Raw genomic sequence first — 16893 nt, forward strand, 5'->3', positions numbered from 1 at the left:
CAGTACTTAATGGAAGCACTTTTCTTTAACTTTCTTCCATGATTTTCATTATGTGAATTTGATTACTATGATGCCAGGTAACTTGACTATTCAGTATCTTTATTTGAGGTCTACACCTAATAATTTTCTTTCTAAAGAACACCTCTGAAGTTTCATTACACATGGGATGAATCACTAGAAACTCGAGTATTTAGTGTTTGCAGTTCACGATATTTTCCCCTATATCGTCCTCTTATACCTCAGTTGTTAACTAAATATAGTAATTGCTATGGTCATTACAAAGGACTAGCTTGATATGTATTCCGAAATATATCCTTTCTATGATTTTGTCATTTCTTTCACAGTTTAATTATACCTCTTAACTACTCATGTGAATGTACAGAAGTTTGGCCTCAAACAAGATAGAATTGCAAACTGAGGGGTTTAGAGCAAGGCATGGAAATTAGGAGACCACTAACCATAAGGAGGAGGATTGGCAATGAGATTAATAGGTGAAAAAGCACAAAACCCAATCATATAGACATCCTCAAAAGGCTTAGGTAAAAACTTGTAATGTGAATAGATTTGGATAAAAGTTAACTGTTTGTTCACTTGATATTATGTTTCTTGATGGTTGGTTCATACAACAGGATTATGTATGGGGAGAAGCGCGAGTTTCCCGCCACTTTCGAGGACGTGGGAGTCTCGGTTCCGCTACGCACCTGCGGTAGGCGGGGACATGGGAGCCCTGTCTAAGCCGGTGAGGACGCGCGTGCTGCCGCCATTTGGACCACTCCGCGGAACTAAAACATTTTTTATATTACATAGTTTACATATTTCAGATTACATAGTTTATTTTTTTCAGAACTGAACTATTTAGGTTCCGATTGCTATCTTCTACTTTTCGTATATTCTTATTTGAAGTTCACATCTTTGCCATGTTCAGTTGGACAATGCCTACACCTATTATAAGTCCTTTCAAGTTCACACAAGAAATTAGACATCCTGAAATCTTTACTATAGGATTGTTATTTCTTCATGGATTGGGATTTCTTTTTGGTCTGCTTGAGACAACTCATTGGGCTTTGCTTTAAACTCGACCTTTGGAGAGGAAGCGATCATCACACACTATAGATGTCCTATTACTTTTCTAAAATTTGTGAATATGAATTCAGAATTCAATACTCACATGAATTTAATAGGCTGCTTCGATTGAGCCGTGCGTTGCACGGGCTGCTTTTTTTTGATAAACACCTCCTTTATTAATTGGCTACAATAATAGCATCTGATACAATTAAGGGGATGATAGCCGACGGGGGATCATCCAACCATACATCAGGAGGATTGAATCTAGCTAGACTAGCTAATTCATGTGCTATCTTATTATTCTCTCTAAAACAATGCTCGTAAACAATATGACTGAATTCTAAAGACATGAAATAACAGTCATCAAAAATCGCACTGGCTACCGAAGCTGAGTAGCCTTCTCTGAGCGCTTCAACCACGTCCGAATTATCTGAATTCACCTCAACTTTGCTACATCCAGTTATGCGAGCAAGATTTAGGCCGAATCTGATTGCAATTGCCTCAGCAGTAAAAGCATCATAACAGACTTCAAGTTTTTCATTTGCTGTAGCTATAAACTTGCCCTTGTGGTCTCTAATGACAGCACCTACTGAACCTTCAAGTAAGTCCTGATCAAAACTCGTGTCCACATTTAGCTTGACATACCCGGTCCTTGGTCTCATCCAACCTCCCAAATGAACTCTTGGCCGTGGTGAATTCGCTGCTATAAAGTTCTCTGCCAAGGAGCGTACAACAAGATTGATCTGTGGCGCCGTTTGTGGATCACCTCCATGTGTAATTTTTCTCCTTTCCCACCACAAGTACCAACAGCATGTAGCCACCGTTTCTTGCAATTTTGGCAATCCTAGCACATGGATATGATCGTCCGGTAGGCTAAGAAGATAATCCAACATAACCTCCCCGCAAGTATTCATTGCCAATCCCCTTTGTATTACATCCCACACTCCAAGCAGTTTCCAAAACTGAATCGCAACTGGACATACAAAAAGCAGGTGACGGATACTCTCCGGTCCTTTGTTGCACGGGCTGCTTACTAGTTGTTAAGAAAACCAAGCGAAGATAAATAACCAAGCGAAGAGGTATTGCGTGAAAGGTTGTGAGTTCAAATCCTATTGCAAGCATGTATTTTTTACCTCCCTGCGTTGCACTGAAGATGGGCCAACATACAGCCAGAAGGACCAAGTGTTTTTTCCTCCCTGAGTTGCAAGCTGGGCCTTTTTTCCTCCCTGCGTTGCAAGCTGGGCCAACGTACAGATGACCAAGTTTTAATCATACCGGCAGGATCGTAATGTTTTTGACCTACATGAATAGTACCACCTCAAATAAGTTTTAAAATTCAAAGTGAAAGCGTAAAATAACGGGAAGAAGCGCATTGTGACGGTGAACCCACGGAGTCAATCCGTACTTTATTATTAGGGATAGATATTATTATTATTATTATTATTATAATACATATAATATAATAATATATATATATTATATATATATATTATATTATATATATATTATGGATAGATTATTATTATTATTATTATTATTATTATTACTAGCACAAATGTCCGTGCGTTGCAACGGGAGGGAAAGAATAGGACAACCCTTTGACATAACGAGCATAGACATTGGCGTCTGATCCATGATGTCATCATCACATAAGCACTCGGTTGTACATCTCCACTCCTCGACGAGATCAGGCGGCATTGGTGTGACTGCACACTACGACGAACGCTTGCGCAATATCTTTTCCAAAAAAAGTATCGAACACATTTACCCTAATAAGCATGGTTGAAGGACCCTCTCCACCTTCCCGCGAAAAAAGGACCCTCTCCACCAGCCCACACTCTCAATTTCAAAACGGAATACCACATTGAGGCCTCTTTTGGTTCATAGGATAGGATTATCATAGGAATAGAAATCTTGTAGGAAATGAGATGACATGTATCTCAAATCCTATGAGTAGGAATAGGAAACAAGATGTCATTTGGTTGACACCAAAGGAATTTTTCCATTGAGTCTAGACTCTTTTTTATTTTCCTATGAAATGTGAATGATAGGAACCAATCCTATGTAGGAATAGGAATCCATTCCTATGAACCAAAGGGCTCTAAAGGAAAAAAAAATCCTATATGGATCCTATCCTCTAAAATTCCTATGAAATTCCTCTAAACCAAATGAGGCCTGAAACTTATCCTCCATCTCACCCTTGCCAACAATGGCTTATGGATGTTAAATAACAACTCCGCTAAAATTATTTAGAGACATGTAACCCATCTCACATCATAATGATATAAGATGTAAAGAAACATCCTTCGAAAAATATTTTCTAGATTATTATGTTGTTTAGAATTATTATTATTATTATTGAGTCTAAAATGAGCAAATTTGAATTAGCAAGTCGGAAGGAAATTGTACACTGTAATTTCAAGTCCAACAGTCCAACGTAGAAGGCTCCATCAAACATATATATAGTGTCTAAATAAATTACACACTGTAATTTCAAGTATAGATTAGACGGATCCATCAAATATACTGTACATTTATGGTCCGAATTGTTCTCCTTTTAAGACATCCATGAACATTTAGTTACAGAGTAGACATTTTAGTTCCATAATCCAATATCAATTGTCAATCATGAACCCTAAGAAACAGGATTAAGGAGTCAATACTGAACTTCAAAAATGAAAGATGGAACTTTATGATACATACATGTAGCTGTGGGGAACCTGTGTACCTCTCCGTGGCGCACTGTAGCATCTTATGTAGCCACCTAGCAGCCAACAAACAAGATTGACCCGTCAAAAGTAGATCCCAGAAAAATCTCTAGCATCAACTGTAAATCAAATATTTTTCCACAGAGTGTAGATGTCATAGCACCGCAACAGCACACGCTCCACAATGTTAGTAGCATAATCCTGTGCATCCATATTTTGTCAAGGCGGCGAGGCGCTCGTCCACGGCTAGCCGCGGCAGCCATTCCACATCGTCGCGGCCACGGGCAATCCCCGAGTGAACCACCGCACCGCCATCTTCGTTCCTGCGTCATGAATTGGTCCAGAACGCTGCCTACACGACGCACGCGTCTCTCTTCCCTGACCATGGCCGCCGGCCGCCGCCATCAAATTTGTCGCAGCCGTCACGTCCCCGGCTTCGCTAACGCAATGAAGCGGTGCGGCCAATGCACGCAGAACACAGGGCACGAACTGCATCTTCTTCTCGCCCACGAGGCCGGCGAACAATGTTGAATAAATCTCAAGCCCTGTCACGTTTTCAGTTAGTTCAGTTAGCACTTTGGTTTTCTGTCGGGTTAGTCTCGAACGCTTTCTCTCTTTTAGCTAGATTAGCTCGCGGGTCTAACTGCCTGGAGCGATTCTCGCGCCTCATCGGTCTGCTTGTGGTTTGTCAGAGTGTTGTGGATCACGATGATGCAAAGTCAGGAGCCACAAAGCCCTTTCATGTTCGGTAAGGCTGAATAAGTAGCAGAGAAATACTGACATAAAAGCTATTTAGTTTGTGCGGCGCAAAACAACTGTCTTTCTTCTTCCTCGAGCAATCTCTCATCCGCATGTGTTCGTTCCAACTGCACCTCGGTTGGTGACAAACACCTCAGTGAACATGCACACGTTGGTGTTCTCCGTCTTGTTCCCCAGGAACTCAAAGTTGATCTCATCATGGTCGTTCCCACATACGATGTATGAATTTGCAATCAATTGATGCACATACAGTTAGTATTGCAGTACAAGTTGATTAGTAATCTGATGAAATTGAAAGCGACGATGTACGTACGTAGTATGTTGTGACAGTGCCGGCTGGTGGCGGAGTTCCCCGCGAACCGGAATGAGACGCTACCATAGATGAACTGTCTCTTTGTCTAAAGCAAACAAACGGAGGTTTTGCTCTTTAAGACATGGCACGACACAGACACGCAAGCACGCTAGGCACAGACGCAGGGCACGCTCGAAGGCGCAAGGGACACACGCAGCTCGTGCACCCCAGCCATTGCTTGGTCCCTCGGTCCTGACTGAGCTTTCGCCTTGCCGGTCCGGTTCAGGGAAACAGGCCCACTGGGCACTTCGAACCGAACCGGTCGCGGCCGGTGCAAACCTGTGCCGTGTCGTGCCCTGACCGGACCGTGTCCACCATGATGAGCCCGTCAAGTTCGACATAACAAGTACAGATCCTTGATGATCAAGCACAGTTGGCGCTGCTCGTCGCAGAATGCATCTGCGCGTAGTTAGAGAGGATTGGTGAGTTGGCCTTGAGGTGACGATGATCCGCTCATAACAAGTGCTAATTATGTGTGTTCGTTGTTGATGGCCTTCTGCTTGTCCACACTCACGCCCAGCGACATGTCACCATCATCGTCATGCTGGATGCTAATCCTAGCACAGAGCATGTTCTCCACGTCCAGTCTCACATGCATCTACGTCCTTTGCATTACCATCATCGACATCAATGACGGCGGCAGGTTCAGCCTTGCTCCCCGATGCCTCGATCCGATGGCCCTCATCCTGCTTCATGTGCATCTCTCCACGTACGGCCGTGCCATGGCAGGTCGTGACGATTCCATCTCCACGTACGGCCATGACTTGGCTAGTCTTGCCGACGATTACGGGCGCACTCGCCTTGGTTGCAGCGGACCTAAACCCGAGATCGCAATCGATCTCAAGCAAATCACAAAAGGCAGGATCGAAACGGTGTGGGTGGCCCGTTGGTTTTTCCGTTTCTATAAATAAGGTATCTATTGCCTAGAAGTTTTCCTTTAATATGGTTTTGCCAGGGGTTATTGTGTGCCTACATGTCTAGTGCCGCTGGTTTCCAACTCCCTATAGGAATCGTAGACTTGAGCCGGAAGACAAAACCACCGACCTCGAAATACAAACAACCAGCGATTGTTTTTCTTTCTAAAGGAAAAAAAACTAAAACGTATAGATGAGATGGGCCAGAGTTGGTCCATCTAACCTAGCAGACTCGCCTCGCTCCAGCCCAACATCGACTACGCTCGGAAACAATTGTCACCAGTGAACGAAACGGTTTTAGTACCACCTCGCATATATGTTTTAAATTCAAATTAAAAGCGTAAAATCACGGAAAAAAACGTATTATAACGGTGAACCCACGGAGTCAATAATATATTATATTTTCTTTCCCTAATAATAAAGCACGGATTGACTCCGTGGGTTCACCGTCACAATACGCTTTCTTCTCATGACATAATACGCTTTTATGATTTGTATAGACAAAATCATAATATAAACGAGGTGGTACTAATTTGGGATCCACACGTTCTTATAGGATTTTTGTATGTAGTGAAAAAACAGTTCATCCTTTTTTCTCTCCGTCTCACAAACCTGATTGGGCCTCTGATTGATTCCGTCAGGTTGACTCCATCATCTATTTTTTTTCGAGTTGGCTTTGCCTAAGAAAATATGTTTCTGTCCAGGACTAACAAAGAAATGTTTTCTCATGCCGTTCATACGACGCCTGTCTCAAGTCCAAACACAACTCCTCCTTCCCCCATTGTCTTTTATGCCAACGAATCCTACCCTCCTCTTGAAACAGGCCCGCACAAATCCTTCCTCCCTCGTATGTCCGTCGTCGCCGCCACTGCCGCCGGCACCGGCCACCTCACCCTAGGCATGGGACAGATCTAGGAATCAGGAGGGGATGGACGGAGTATAGCGAACAGGCCGACGGGGATGTGTTCTCTCCTCCCGCTACCAAATCCCGTGGGCGGGGCACCCGACCTCTAGACGACGCCGGCGATAATAAGGACGGATGTGCATCCTGGCATCTCAACTGAATATGCGACCGATTCATCTCTCTGTGAAGAGGATTTGCTCCACGACGCCCTCACCGAGCAGCCGATCAGGAAACCAGCCCCACCTCCCTACTTCCTCCTAAGATGGCCCGGCTGGGTGCCGGCTCCCCCGCCCAGGCCCTCCACCGGCTCAAGATCCGGGGCCCTCTTCTCCTCGACGCCCCACATAGAGCGCTAAATCCAGCAAAACAGCCCCGCCGCTACCGCTCCCATCTTCCTGCATCTTCCCGAGATGGTCCGGCTAGGCACTGCCCCATCGACCAAGTGTGTGCTGTCCACAGAAGTCGGCTCCTCCACCCAAGCCTTCCTCTGCAAGGTCGGTGAGGACGCCCTTCATCTAAACCGATCATGATAATCATGCGCAGGTACACACATACATGTTTTCCCCACTGATTTAATTCGAATTCAGTTGTCCGTCTACATCTCCAACTGGAGCAGAGCCGTCCAGCACACAACGTGATTTGTAGATCCAAGGAGGAGGGTGAGGAAGCCGCCGGCGGATAGGATGAACATCGCAGGGTACGAGCATGCTAGCCGCCCGTCTCGACGTTATAGATCTGATAATCTTCTTTTGGTTTTCTTATGTCCGTAGCGGCACTATGGTGGATTTGAATCATGCCATGAAGCAGAAGAAGAGGAGGTTCGTTCGCCATCAAGCCAATCTTGCACTGTTGCACCACGTCTCGCAACAGTTCCCGGCCCTCGTTGCCTCTTCCGCACACGTCTATCCCCTTGAATCAGCGTACCTGTTTTGTTTTCTTAAGAAAAAGACTGATTCATCTACAACTTGGATCAGAGCAAATTATTGAAGGAAATATGCCCTAGAGGCAATAATAAAGTTATTATTTATTTCCTTATATCATGATAAATGTTTATTATTCATGCTAGAATTGTATTAACCGGAAACATAATACTTGTGTGAATACATAGGCAAACAAAGTGTCACTAGTATGCCTCTACTTGACTAGCTCGTTAATCGAAGATGGTTATGTTTCCTAACCATAAACAAAAGAGTTGTTATTTGATTAACGGGATCACATCATTAGGAGAATGATGTGATTGACATGACCCATTCCATTAGCTTAGCACCCGATCGTTTAGTATGTTGCTATTGCTTTCTTCATGACTTATACATGTTCCTATGACTATGAGATTATGCAACTCCCGTTTGCCGGAGGAACACTTTGTGTGCTACCAAACGTCACAACGTAACTGGGTGATTATAAAGGAGCTCTACAGGTGTCTCCAAAGGTACATGTTGGGTTGGCGTATTTCAAGATTAGGATTTGTCACTCCGATTGTCGGAGAGGTATCTCTGGGCCCTCTCGGTAATGCACATCACATAAGCCTTGCAAGCATTGCAACTAATGAGTTAGTTGTGAGATGATGTATTACGGAACGAGTAAAGAGACTTGCCGGTAACGAGATTGAACTAGGTATTAAGATACCGACGATCGAATCTCGGGCAAGTAACATACCGATGACAAAGGGAACAACGTATGTTGTTATGCGGTCTGACCGATAAAGATCTTCGTAGAATATGTAGGAGCCAATATGGGCATCCAGGTCCCACTATTGGTTATTGACCGGAGATGTGTCTCGGTCATGTCTACATTGTTCTCGAACCCGTAGGGTCCGCACGCTTAAGGTTTCGATGACAGTTATATTATGAGTTTATGAGTTTTGATGTACCGAAGGAGTTCAGAGTCCCGGATGAGATCGAGGACATGACGAAGAGTCTTGAAATGGTCGAGACGTAAAGATTGATATATTGGACGACTATATTCGGACATCGGAAAGGTTCCGAATGATTCGGGTATTTTTCGGAGTACCGGGTAGTTACGGGAGAAGCAATGGGCCTTGATGGGCTTTAGTGGGAAGAGGAGAAAGGGCCAAGGGGCTGCTGCGCCCCCCTCCCCTCTAGTCCGAATTGGACTAGGGAAAAGGGGGCCGGCCACCTCTCCTTCTCCTCCACTTCCTTCTCCCTTCCTCCCCTCTTGGTGGACTCCTACTAGGACTTGGAGTCCTAGTAGGACTCCACATCCTGGCCGCACCTAGCCTTGGCCGGCCTCCTCCTCCTCCATCCTTTATATACTGAGGCAAGGGGCACCCCATGAACACAAGTTGATCCACGTGATCTTATTCTTAGCCGTGTGCGGCGCCCCCAGCCACCATAGTCCTCGATAATATTGTAGCGGTGCTTAGGCGAAGCCCTGCAGCAGTAGTACATCAAGATCGTCACCACGCCGTCGTGATGACGGAACTCTTCCCCGACACTTTGCTGGATCGGAGTCCGGGGATCGTCATCGAGCTGAACGTGTGCTAAAACTCGGAGGTGCCGTAGTTTCGGTGCTTGATCGGTCGGATCGTGAAGACGTACGACTACATCAACCAAACGCTTCCGTTGTCGATCTACTAGGTATGTAGATCACACTCCCCCCTCTCGTTGCTATGCATCACATGATCTTGCGTGTGCATAGGAATTTTTTTGAAATTACTACGTTCCCCAACAATTATTTGTCTATGAACTGGAGAAGAGGATCCAGCGATGGATGCTTTCAGATTTGGCTTCGACCCAAACTGTCCGCAGGCTTTCAAGTCTTGGGGCTCGACTCGGTAGATCAAGGTCGAGAGAGGAGTGACCTGGGATAGCAGTCAGACGGCGGTGATGTCTAGGTGACATGAGTGCGATGGCAGCTGGGCATCGTCCGCATTGACCTGAAGGCAAGCGACCGCTCAGCTGTTAATTCGCCGTTTGTCTCAGCACCATTATATTTTTGTGATTCTCAATTTGTCTCATGATTGATCCATTCATAATTAGTAGTACACTTTATCTTCTGTTTCATGTGTTTTATGGGTGGAAGGGTTTGGATGACCGATGAGCATCTGGATGGAGGATAAATGTTAGCCGCAGGCCTGCTCCCATGCTTTGCCATTGCTATTGTCTCCCTGCATCACCGTCTACGTCTCTGACCGTGCGCCAATACATGGAGACCCAGTCCTTCGAGCACACACCAGCCCTGACCCGCGTGTCCCATCGTTGCCCGGGCTCCCATGCCTTGCAGCCATGGAGGTAATATCCTCAAAGCGCCAGCCCGGCCCCAACCCACGTGGACACTGGTCAAAATATCATCTTAGCTACTGGTCTAATAAAGCAATGATCATTGGCTCTCTCTTGTGAAAATTTCACTTTGATCAGCTAACACACGAGTCAAACGTAAATGCTAGAAGTCTATCATAATATTATCTCTGAACTCATATGCCTTCCATGTATAGTATGCTGATGATATATGTCAATGATAGCAATAGTGAACTTGTACAATTTTTAATGTGCACTTTATTTAGATTCATGACCTCTGAACATAATTGTAACATGTATTTTGATGATGCTCAGCTCCATTTGTCGGCAAACTTCAAATCAATGATGGGGAATACAATTTTCTGTGATAGTTGGGACTAATCCGTTTTCTTCTGATGTGCAATTCAAGTTGATGTCACAGTTCAGTAACTCGCATTGAAGTAGTGTTCATTTGTTAAGGAGATGAAATCTTAGCTCTTACACTAGCTCACGTACACATTAAAAACATTAAGTGGTAAATAGCTTACATACACCAGTCAGTTATGCATTGTACCTTCAGATTCTGAGATAAAGAGAATCTCTAGCTATATATCTATGTCTTTACACGCGAAGCACGATATCATGGGTGGGCGAAGCACCAGGATGTTTGTCAATGACTATGCCATCGGGAAAAAGCCCACCTCTGTTGACTCGCCGGTCCTAACGTAGAGAAGCAAGACACACCACCTTGCTAAGGATGCCCGCCTCACACTAATGTGTGCAAATGTACCCTCCTAGGCAGAATTGGGATGCCCGCTTCACTCCGATGCGTGCTCGACTGGTCCCTAGGCCAATCGTTGGGTGGAGGAGGAGTATGAGGCTGAGGGCGACATCGGCGCCTGGTCGGTGCCTTGAGACCTTCTCAAATGCATTTGGCATCCTGTAGGCCACGTCCTCACCGAGGCTGCTGCACCTTGCCACCGTGTTGGGCCTTCATTGTGACGGTGGACAGCCGGACTTCCTGATGGAGTTGAGGCGGATTCGATATTAGGCAATGAGCCCACATTGCATGTGGATGTACACGATGTAGGACATGAAACCGAACACACTGAGGAAGTAAAACACATATAGTTCCTGTCTTTTTCCTTTTCACTACTTTGACAACATTATTTTTTGAGAACAGACAACATTTTAACATGGTATCACCCGTTGCAACGCACGACAATTTTCCTAGTCAATAATAAAGTACGGATTGACTTCGTGGGTTCACCGTCATAATACGTTTTCTTTTCATGTCATAATACACTTTTACAAAATCGTAATATAAACAAGATGGTACTAATTGGGATACGCATTAAAGATTTTTGTCAAAATTCCTTATTAGAAGGTTCTTTCGCTTACGGGCTTGGTCGCTTGGGCCTAGGTAAAAAGGAAAATAGACGAGCAAGCAATCCTTCAACGCACGGGCGAGCAGTTGACTAAAAAAAGAGAAGCACAGGAGCACGGCCTCGACGCACAAGATAAAGGAGGTGAGCGCTCTGCGTGACAGAGTCGCTCCCGTGTCGGGGCGCCGACAGGAGGCCCCACAGCGGCGGTGAGCCGCGGAGGAGAAGAAGGAGCGCCAGGGAGGGGGACGCTCCTGTGCTCCCATTCTCCCCCCGTCTCGCTCTGCCAAGGAAGGAAGGGCATGGCCCTGCGAGCGGCCGCGACGAGGCTCGCGTCCTCCAGCCTCCGCCGCCGCCACGGCCACCTCCTACCGGCAGCCGCCACCAGCTTCAGTACACCCCTCTTCCTCGCCGCCCCCTCTCTCGTGGCCTGCTTGCCGCTCACCGTCCGTCTCATTCCTCGTCAGGATTCAAGCAGGTGCGCGAGGACGAGAAGAGCAAGCTGGTTCGAAATGGAGAAGATGTTCAGGCGCGGCGCGGCGGGCGGAGCAGCAGAGGTTCAGGCGCCGCGCGGCGGGCGGAGCAGGAGAGGTTCAGGGGAGGTGCCAGCGGAGCAGGAGAGGTTCATGGGTGGTGGAGCAGGAGAGGTTCATCGCCGGTGCCCTTGTCGCCGAACGGCCATCCTTGCTGCGCTTGATGGACGACAGAACGGGAAACATTTTCTGGTGGGTACGCCGGCCGCGGGCGCGCTTCGCTGTGACCTGTCCGCCGCTGCCAATCCTCTCCGGCCTCCTCCGTATCCTTATCAATCTCGGACGAGCTATTCCCGTGTCGTGATTTGGATGGACAATAGGAGGTCGTGTCCTTCTCGAACACCAAGCAATGGAGTGCCCGACCCGGATTTGAGTTGTTTGCTATAAGAAGGAGTGGTCCTCGGCCAAAATCTCCATCAGATTGCGTCCTTGGACCATAAGCTCCATCAAAGCCCGTCCAAATTGCTTTTTTTGACGCAACGTGCAATGTCGCCGTCGAGTTCGCCGGAGGAGGAAGTGCCGAGTTCGCCGGAGGAACAAGACCATCTGTCCAACCGTCCAATTTCACATGCCTCGGCTACACCAGAGGTAATGTATCGCCTTCATATTCACTGGATGAAATCCCCTGTTTGTCCCCTGTCTCTTGTCTCCGATTCTGTTCTGTAGCCAGACTGAAATAAAGGACACTACTTAATTTATAAAGCATGAGAAAACTGATGGAGGATGGTTAGTACACCAACAAATTTTTGTAAGCTCAAGTTTGTAGACTGATTTAGTAGTCTCTGTGATTGCTATATGCAAGTCAGTTTAGAGTTTCTGAGGGGAACGGCCTGGTCCATCTTTTCTTGTGATCTGAATTATGATGTACTAGGACATAGCCACAAGGGTTATTTCTTGTGTTGGCAAGTAATCTTAAGACTTTTTTCCCCGGGTGATTCGTAAGACAGATTACCCTATACAATTCACAATTTTAGTATCTCTTATGCACCTAAATATATTTGTAACTGAAAAAAAATTCAGGTTCCCGCAGGTTTTGACTTGACTAACAAATTTAAGTGAATTTGTTATTCCTTTTTGTGCTCTTCTTTTTATTACTCAAATAAATCTGTAATTTAGCCAGGCTAACATCAATGGGCTGCAGGCCATAACTATGCTAGCTTTATATTGCTGAATGTAGGAGCTTATTTTTTTTCTTTTTAGTTATTCACTGATATTGGGCAGGGCATCTGAATGAACCAATTCGTGTTGAAAACAGAAACATGTCTGTTTCATGCACCTATTTTCAGTTGACAATATACTAAATAATTGCACAGTGAAAAACTACAGAAAACGCTCTTAAGATGCGATAGTTTTGAACCTGAATTTATAAACGATCTTAGGCATCAAGTCCAGCAAGTTTGAGATGTTCACTGAAACATGTCGGTTTCAGGCAGCTATAATTCAGAATTCTTTGCCAAACTGTAACGTTTCAGCCATTCAGAAACATTGCCCATGATGTTAATATGTTGACTAGGGGCCTTTTGTAGAAACTAAAGTGTGGCATCTCTTTTCATGGTTCAATAGAATTAAGTGTCTGGAGTCACTTCATATTCAGAATTGCCCTGCCATCCATGCAATAAATAAAAAAGTGATTTGGTCTGGTTTTCATGTCTCTTCTGTGTATGCGCGTGCAGGTGGCAAAGGCGTCCAATCCAACTCAGGTGGAGGCCAAGGAGGTTCGGCTCTCGGACCTTGCACCAATGATGCTGGATGATACCAACGTGGAGACTGTAAGTTTCATATATTCAGACTGGGACCTTTCTTCCTCTTATTTTGTCGTCAAAACTGAAAAGGAGTGAGGCTAATTCGCCAAATGTCGATGTGTTCATCAGCCTGTATGCTCTCAATCTCCTGGCAGATGGATATCATGGTTCTCTGACCTTCGATCACTTTATTCTGCATTTACATGATATATTGCTTCTAGCCGATGAAATTTGGTCCACATCTATGTGCGTATAATAGACTTGTGATCACAGGACTGCTAGCTTAAAGTTTTTTAGATTATGTAAATGGGTTATTTAGTTGTCTGCTCTTGTAAGCTGAAGAAGGGAGGTCTATTTGAGATTAAGGGAGCTGACAGTTTTCAGGTACTTTCCTTTACACAAACAGGCTTGCCTTGGTCATTCAAACAAAAAATTTACCTCAAAAAGTTTCAGGCCAGCAAAAGATGTAGGGTCTTCTGAAGTTAGTAATTATATAAAATTTTACATATTTGGTAACAAAAGGACTGGCATGCTTAGGTGTTTTGTATATTTTTCAGAGCATGCTAATAACCCGACACGTCGTTCTCTTGAAACAGGTTGATGTCGAGATAGATTTTGAACTGACATCAATCGACATCGCCGTTCCTTTCGATCTTTCTTGACTTTTGGACGTGGAGAAGCACTGCCGGGAAGCGGGTGCATCAGTTCATGGCGGCATACGGCCATTAGGACTTATTGTCCTAACCTCTGACAACATGGAGGAGTACACTGCTGTTCACTTCTGGGTTACAAGTCAGAGCAGAACTACATGATACTCATGTGCTCTGATCTAAGAAGGTTAATGCTTATGGTTTTTTCCTTAATGCTTTATTTATATCTAAAAATGTCTGAAGAGTAAAGAGAATTATTTTCTTTTCTTTGCACAGTTCTTCATTGAGACCAGGACTATACACACCAGCCAATGAAGGCTTCTTTGAATTTGATCTTGAAAAGGAAAAGAAGATATCTCTGAGAACTCTGGTGAGTTTGGGAAGCTATTTCATTTCTCGTGTTGTTCACTTCACGCACTTTGTGTCAGAATTGGACATGAATGATGCACCATGCAGATTGATCCGTCAGCGGTGGAGAGCTTCGACAGTGGCAGGGTCTGCATCATGGCCAGAGCTTATACCGTAGCGGTTGTCGACAGCGTGGCCCACATGTATGCCTTCAACAACGGCAGTACCACGGTCAGAGCACATAAACAGGGGAAAAATAACTGCTCATTTCCTTGACCTCTAGGATTCATATATTATAGTTTACTATCAGCGTTAGTAGGGAATTGTCAACATTACCTTCCTGCCAAGTATTGCATATTTAGTATGTGTAAGTCTGCTAAGGGGCCTTGAGTTATGCTTACTTATGGTGTTAAGTCTCTTTTTCTCCCGTTGCAACGCACGGGCCTTTTTGCTAGTGTGTGTGTGTGTGTATATATATAGGGTCGCGCTATTCGTCATCCTGGGTGAGGCATAGTTATTCTTCACCCCCTCTATTTTACCATCAGTGCACCGTAAATTTACGTTCCGTAAGTTTTGTCTTATTTCCGACGCAAAAAAGGACCGTAAGAAAATATATAATCGCCGTAAAAAATAGTTTATGTTATGTACATTCAAACATAAAAATATATATAAAATACACATAAACTGCAAATTTTCTTGTCTTATGACCTATATTTTTATTTTCTTATGTCAAATTTTATGTAGTGAATCAATAGGAATGTAACTATTTGAATTCGAAATGTAATTTAATTATGAAATGATCGTAAGATTACCTCGGGAGAAGAATAACTTATTCTGCACTCTGGTTGATAAATAGTAACACTATATATATATATATATATAGGGAAAGATTATATATCAGCCGAGTATTACTTTAATTAGCAAAAATCACTAAATACATTACCAGGGGCAAAATGATCTTTTCATATCACATTTAACACCGTTATATTTTGCGGAATCACATTTAACACCGTTAGTGGTCAAAATAGATGAAAGTGTCACATAAGGAATAAATTTTACATCCAGTATCAAATAAGGAAGAAACTATATTTTTTGTGCCAAATAAAGGAATAAATTTTAAGAAAGGATCAAATAAGGAATTCTCTCTCTCTCTCTAGAAAAAAGCCAGATTCGGCTGGCTCCAATTGATCAGATGGGCTGCTACCCTTAAACGATCAGATGGGTTGCTACCGCTAGATGGGCCGCACCAAATCGGTGGCTCGTTGGTTGCCTGATTCGCTGAAAACCAACGAGCATTTTTTCTTTGACAACAAACCGACTAGCAGTTTGGAGACTTCCCTCCCAAATCCTTCCCCATTCCCATATAAACTAACCCTCACCCTGAACTCCCAACCCCATCACAAGCGTCACCCTCCAAAGCAGTTCCTCTTCTTCCTAATCACCCTCTCGTAGCGGACCGGAGCGGCGATGTCTGGGCGCGGCAAGGGCGCTAAGGGGCTGGGCAAGGGCGGCGCCAAGCGCCACCGGAAGATCCTCCGCGACAACATCGAGGGCATCACCAAGCCGGCGATCCGGAGGCTGGCGAGGAGGGGCGGCGTGAAGCGCATCGCCGGCCTCGTCTACGGGGAGACCCGCGGCGTCCTCCATATCTTCCTCGAGGAAGTCATCCGCGACGTCGTCGCCTACACCCAGCACGCCCGCCGCAAGACCGTCACCGCCATGGACGTCGTCTTCGCGCTCAAGCGCCACGGCCGAACCCTCTACGGCTTCGGAGTCTAGATTCCTGCTGTGCTGTGCTGGTGGGGGTCGTGTTTCTCTTGTGTGATATGTGCCGTGGTCGACGGGATTTACTTCTCTGGCGTGCGTTTGTGTTCAGTGTGCGTTCAATAAAACTGCTCTGATCCCCATCCTGACGAAATGCTTCAGTGCTGAATCGTGTTACCGTTATTCTAAGACTGGCTGATCTGATCCGTTTCAATCAGTGCGAATCACTTAAATTGTATAGCTGTGCTGCCAGAATTTTACACACGAATTGCAATTTTATAAGTATTTTTTCACTCAATACAAACTGTGGGAGATCTTTGCCATGTTTTAGTTTGGGTTCAGTGGGTAATGAATCCAGATTTTTTTCCCCCGCAGTTATTCTGAGTACGTGGTCGTTGTTAGTGCTCCTACAGTTTTTCTGCAGTTATTTTGTCACTCAACACAAGGATCAGGATCTAAAGATGCTTTGATGTTGTGCTGCGCTGTGCCGGTTGGCAGTCGATGTGATATGTGCCATGGTAGATTGGATTTAC

General features: G+C 45.0%; 1 protein-coding gene, 1 long non-coding RNA gene and 1 pseudogene across 2 annotated transcripts; all 3 read left to right on the forward strand.

Moving 5' to 3' along the window:
- Positions 1-382: 382 nt before the first annotated feature.
- Positions 383-911, forward strand: LOC125541362. The gene is made up of 2 exons (XR_007297498.1): positions 383-539; positions 630-911. It is a non-coding gene; the product is annotated as an uncharacterized LOC125541362 (long non-coding RNA).
- A 10518-nt stretch (positions 912-11429) lies between these two features.
- Positions 11430-15012, forward strand: LOC125536614 (annotated as a pseudogene).
- Positions 15013-15477: 465 nt separating this feature from the next.
- LOC125541363 (histone H4-like) lies at positions 15478-16509 on the forward strand. Its single transcript, XM_048704796.1, has one exon. The coding sequence runs from the start codon at positions 16064-16066 to the stop codon at positions 16373-16375; it is 312 nt and encodes a 103-aa protein (XP_048560753.1). The 5' UTR covers positions 15478-16063; the 3' UTR covers positions 16376-16509.
- The last annotated feature ends 384 nt before the right edge of the window (positions 16510-16893 follow it).

Source organism: Triticum urartu, chromosome 2 (genome assembly GCF_003073215.2).
Source record: "Triticum urartu cultivar G1812 chromosome 2, Tu2.1, whole genome shotgun sequence".
Lineage (NCBI taxonomy): Eukaryota > Viridiplantae > Streptophyta > Magnoliopsida > Poales > Poaceae > Triticum > Triticum urartu.

What these genes read in the sequence shown, in the direction of transcription:
- LOC125541363 (XM_048704796.1), top strand. Translation starts at nt 16,064, where the DNA reads ATGTCTGGGCGCGGCAAGGGCGCTAAGGGGCTGGGCAAGGGCGGCGCC.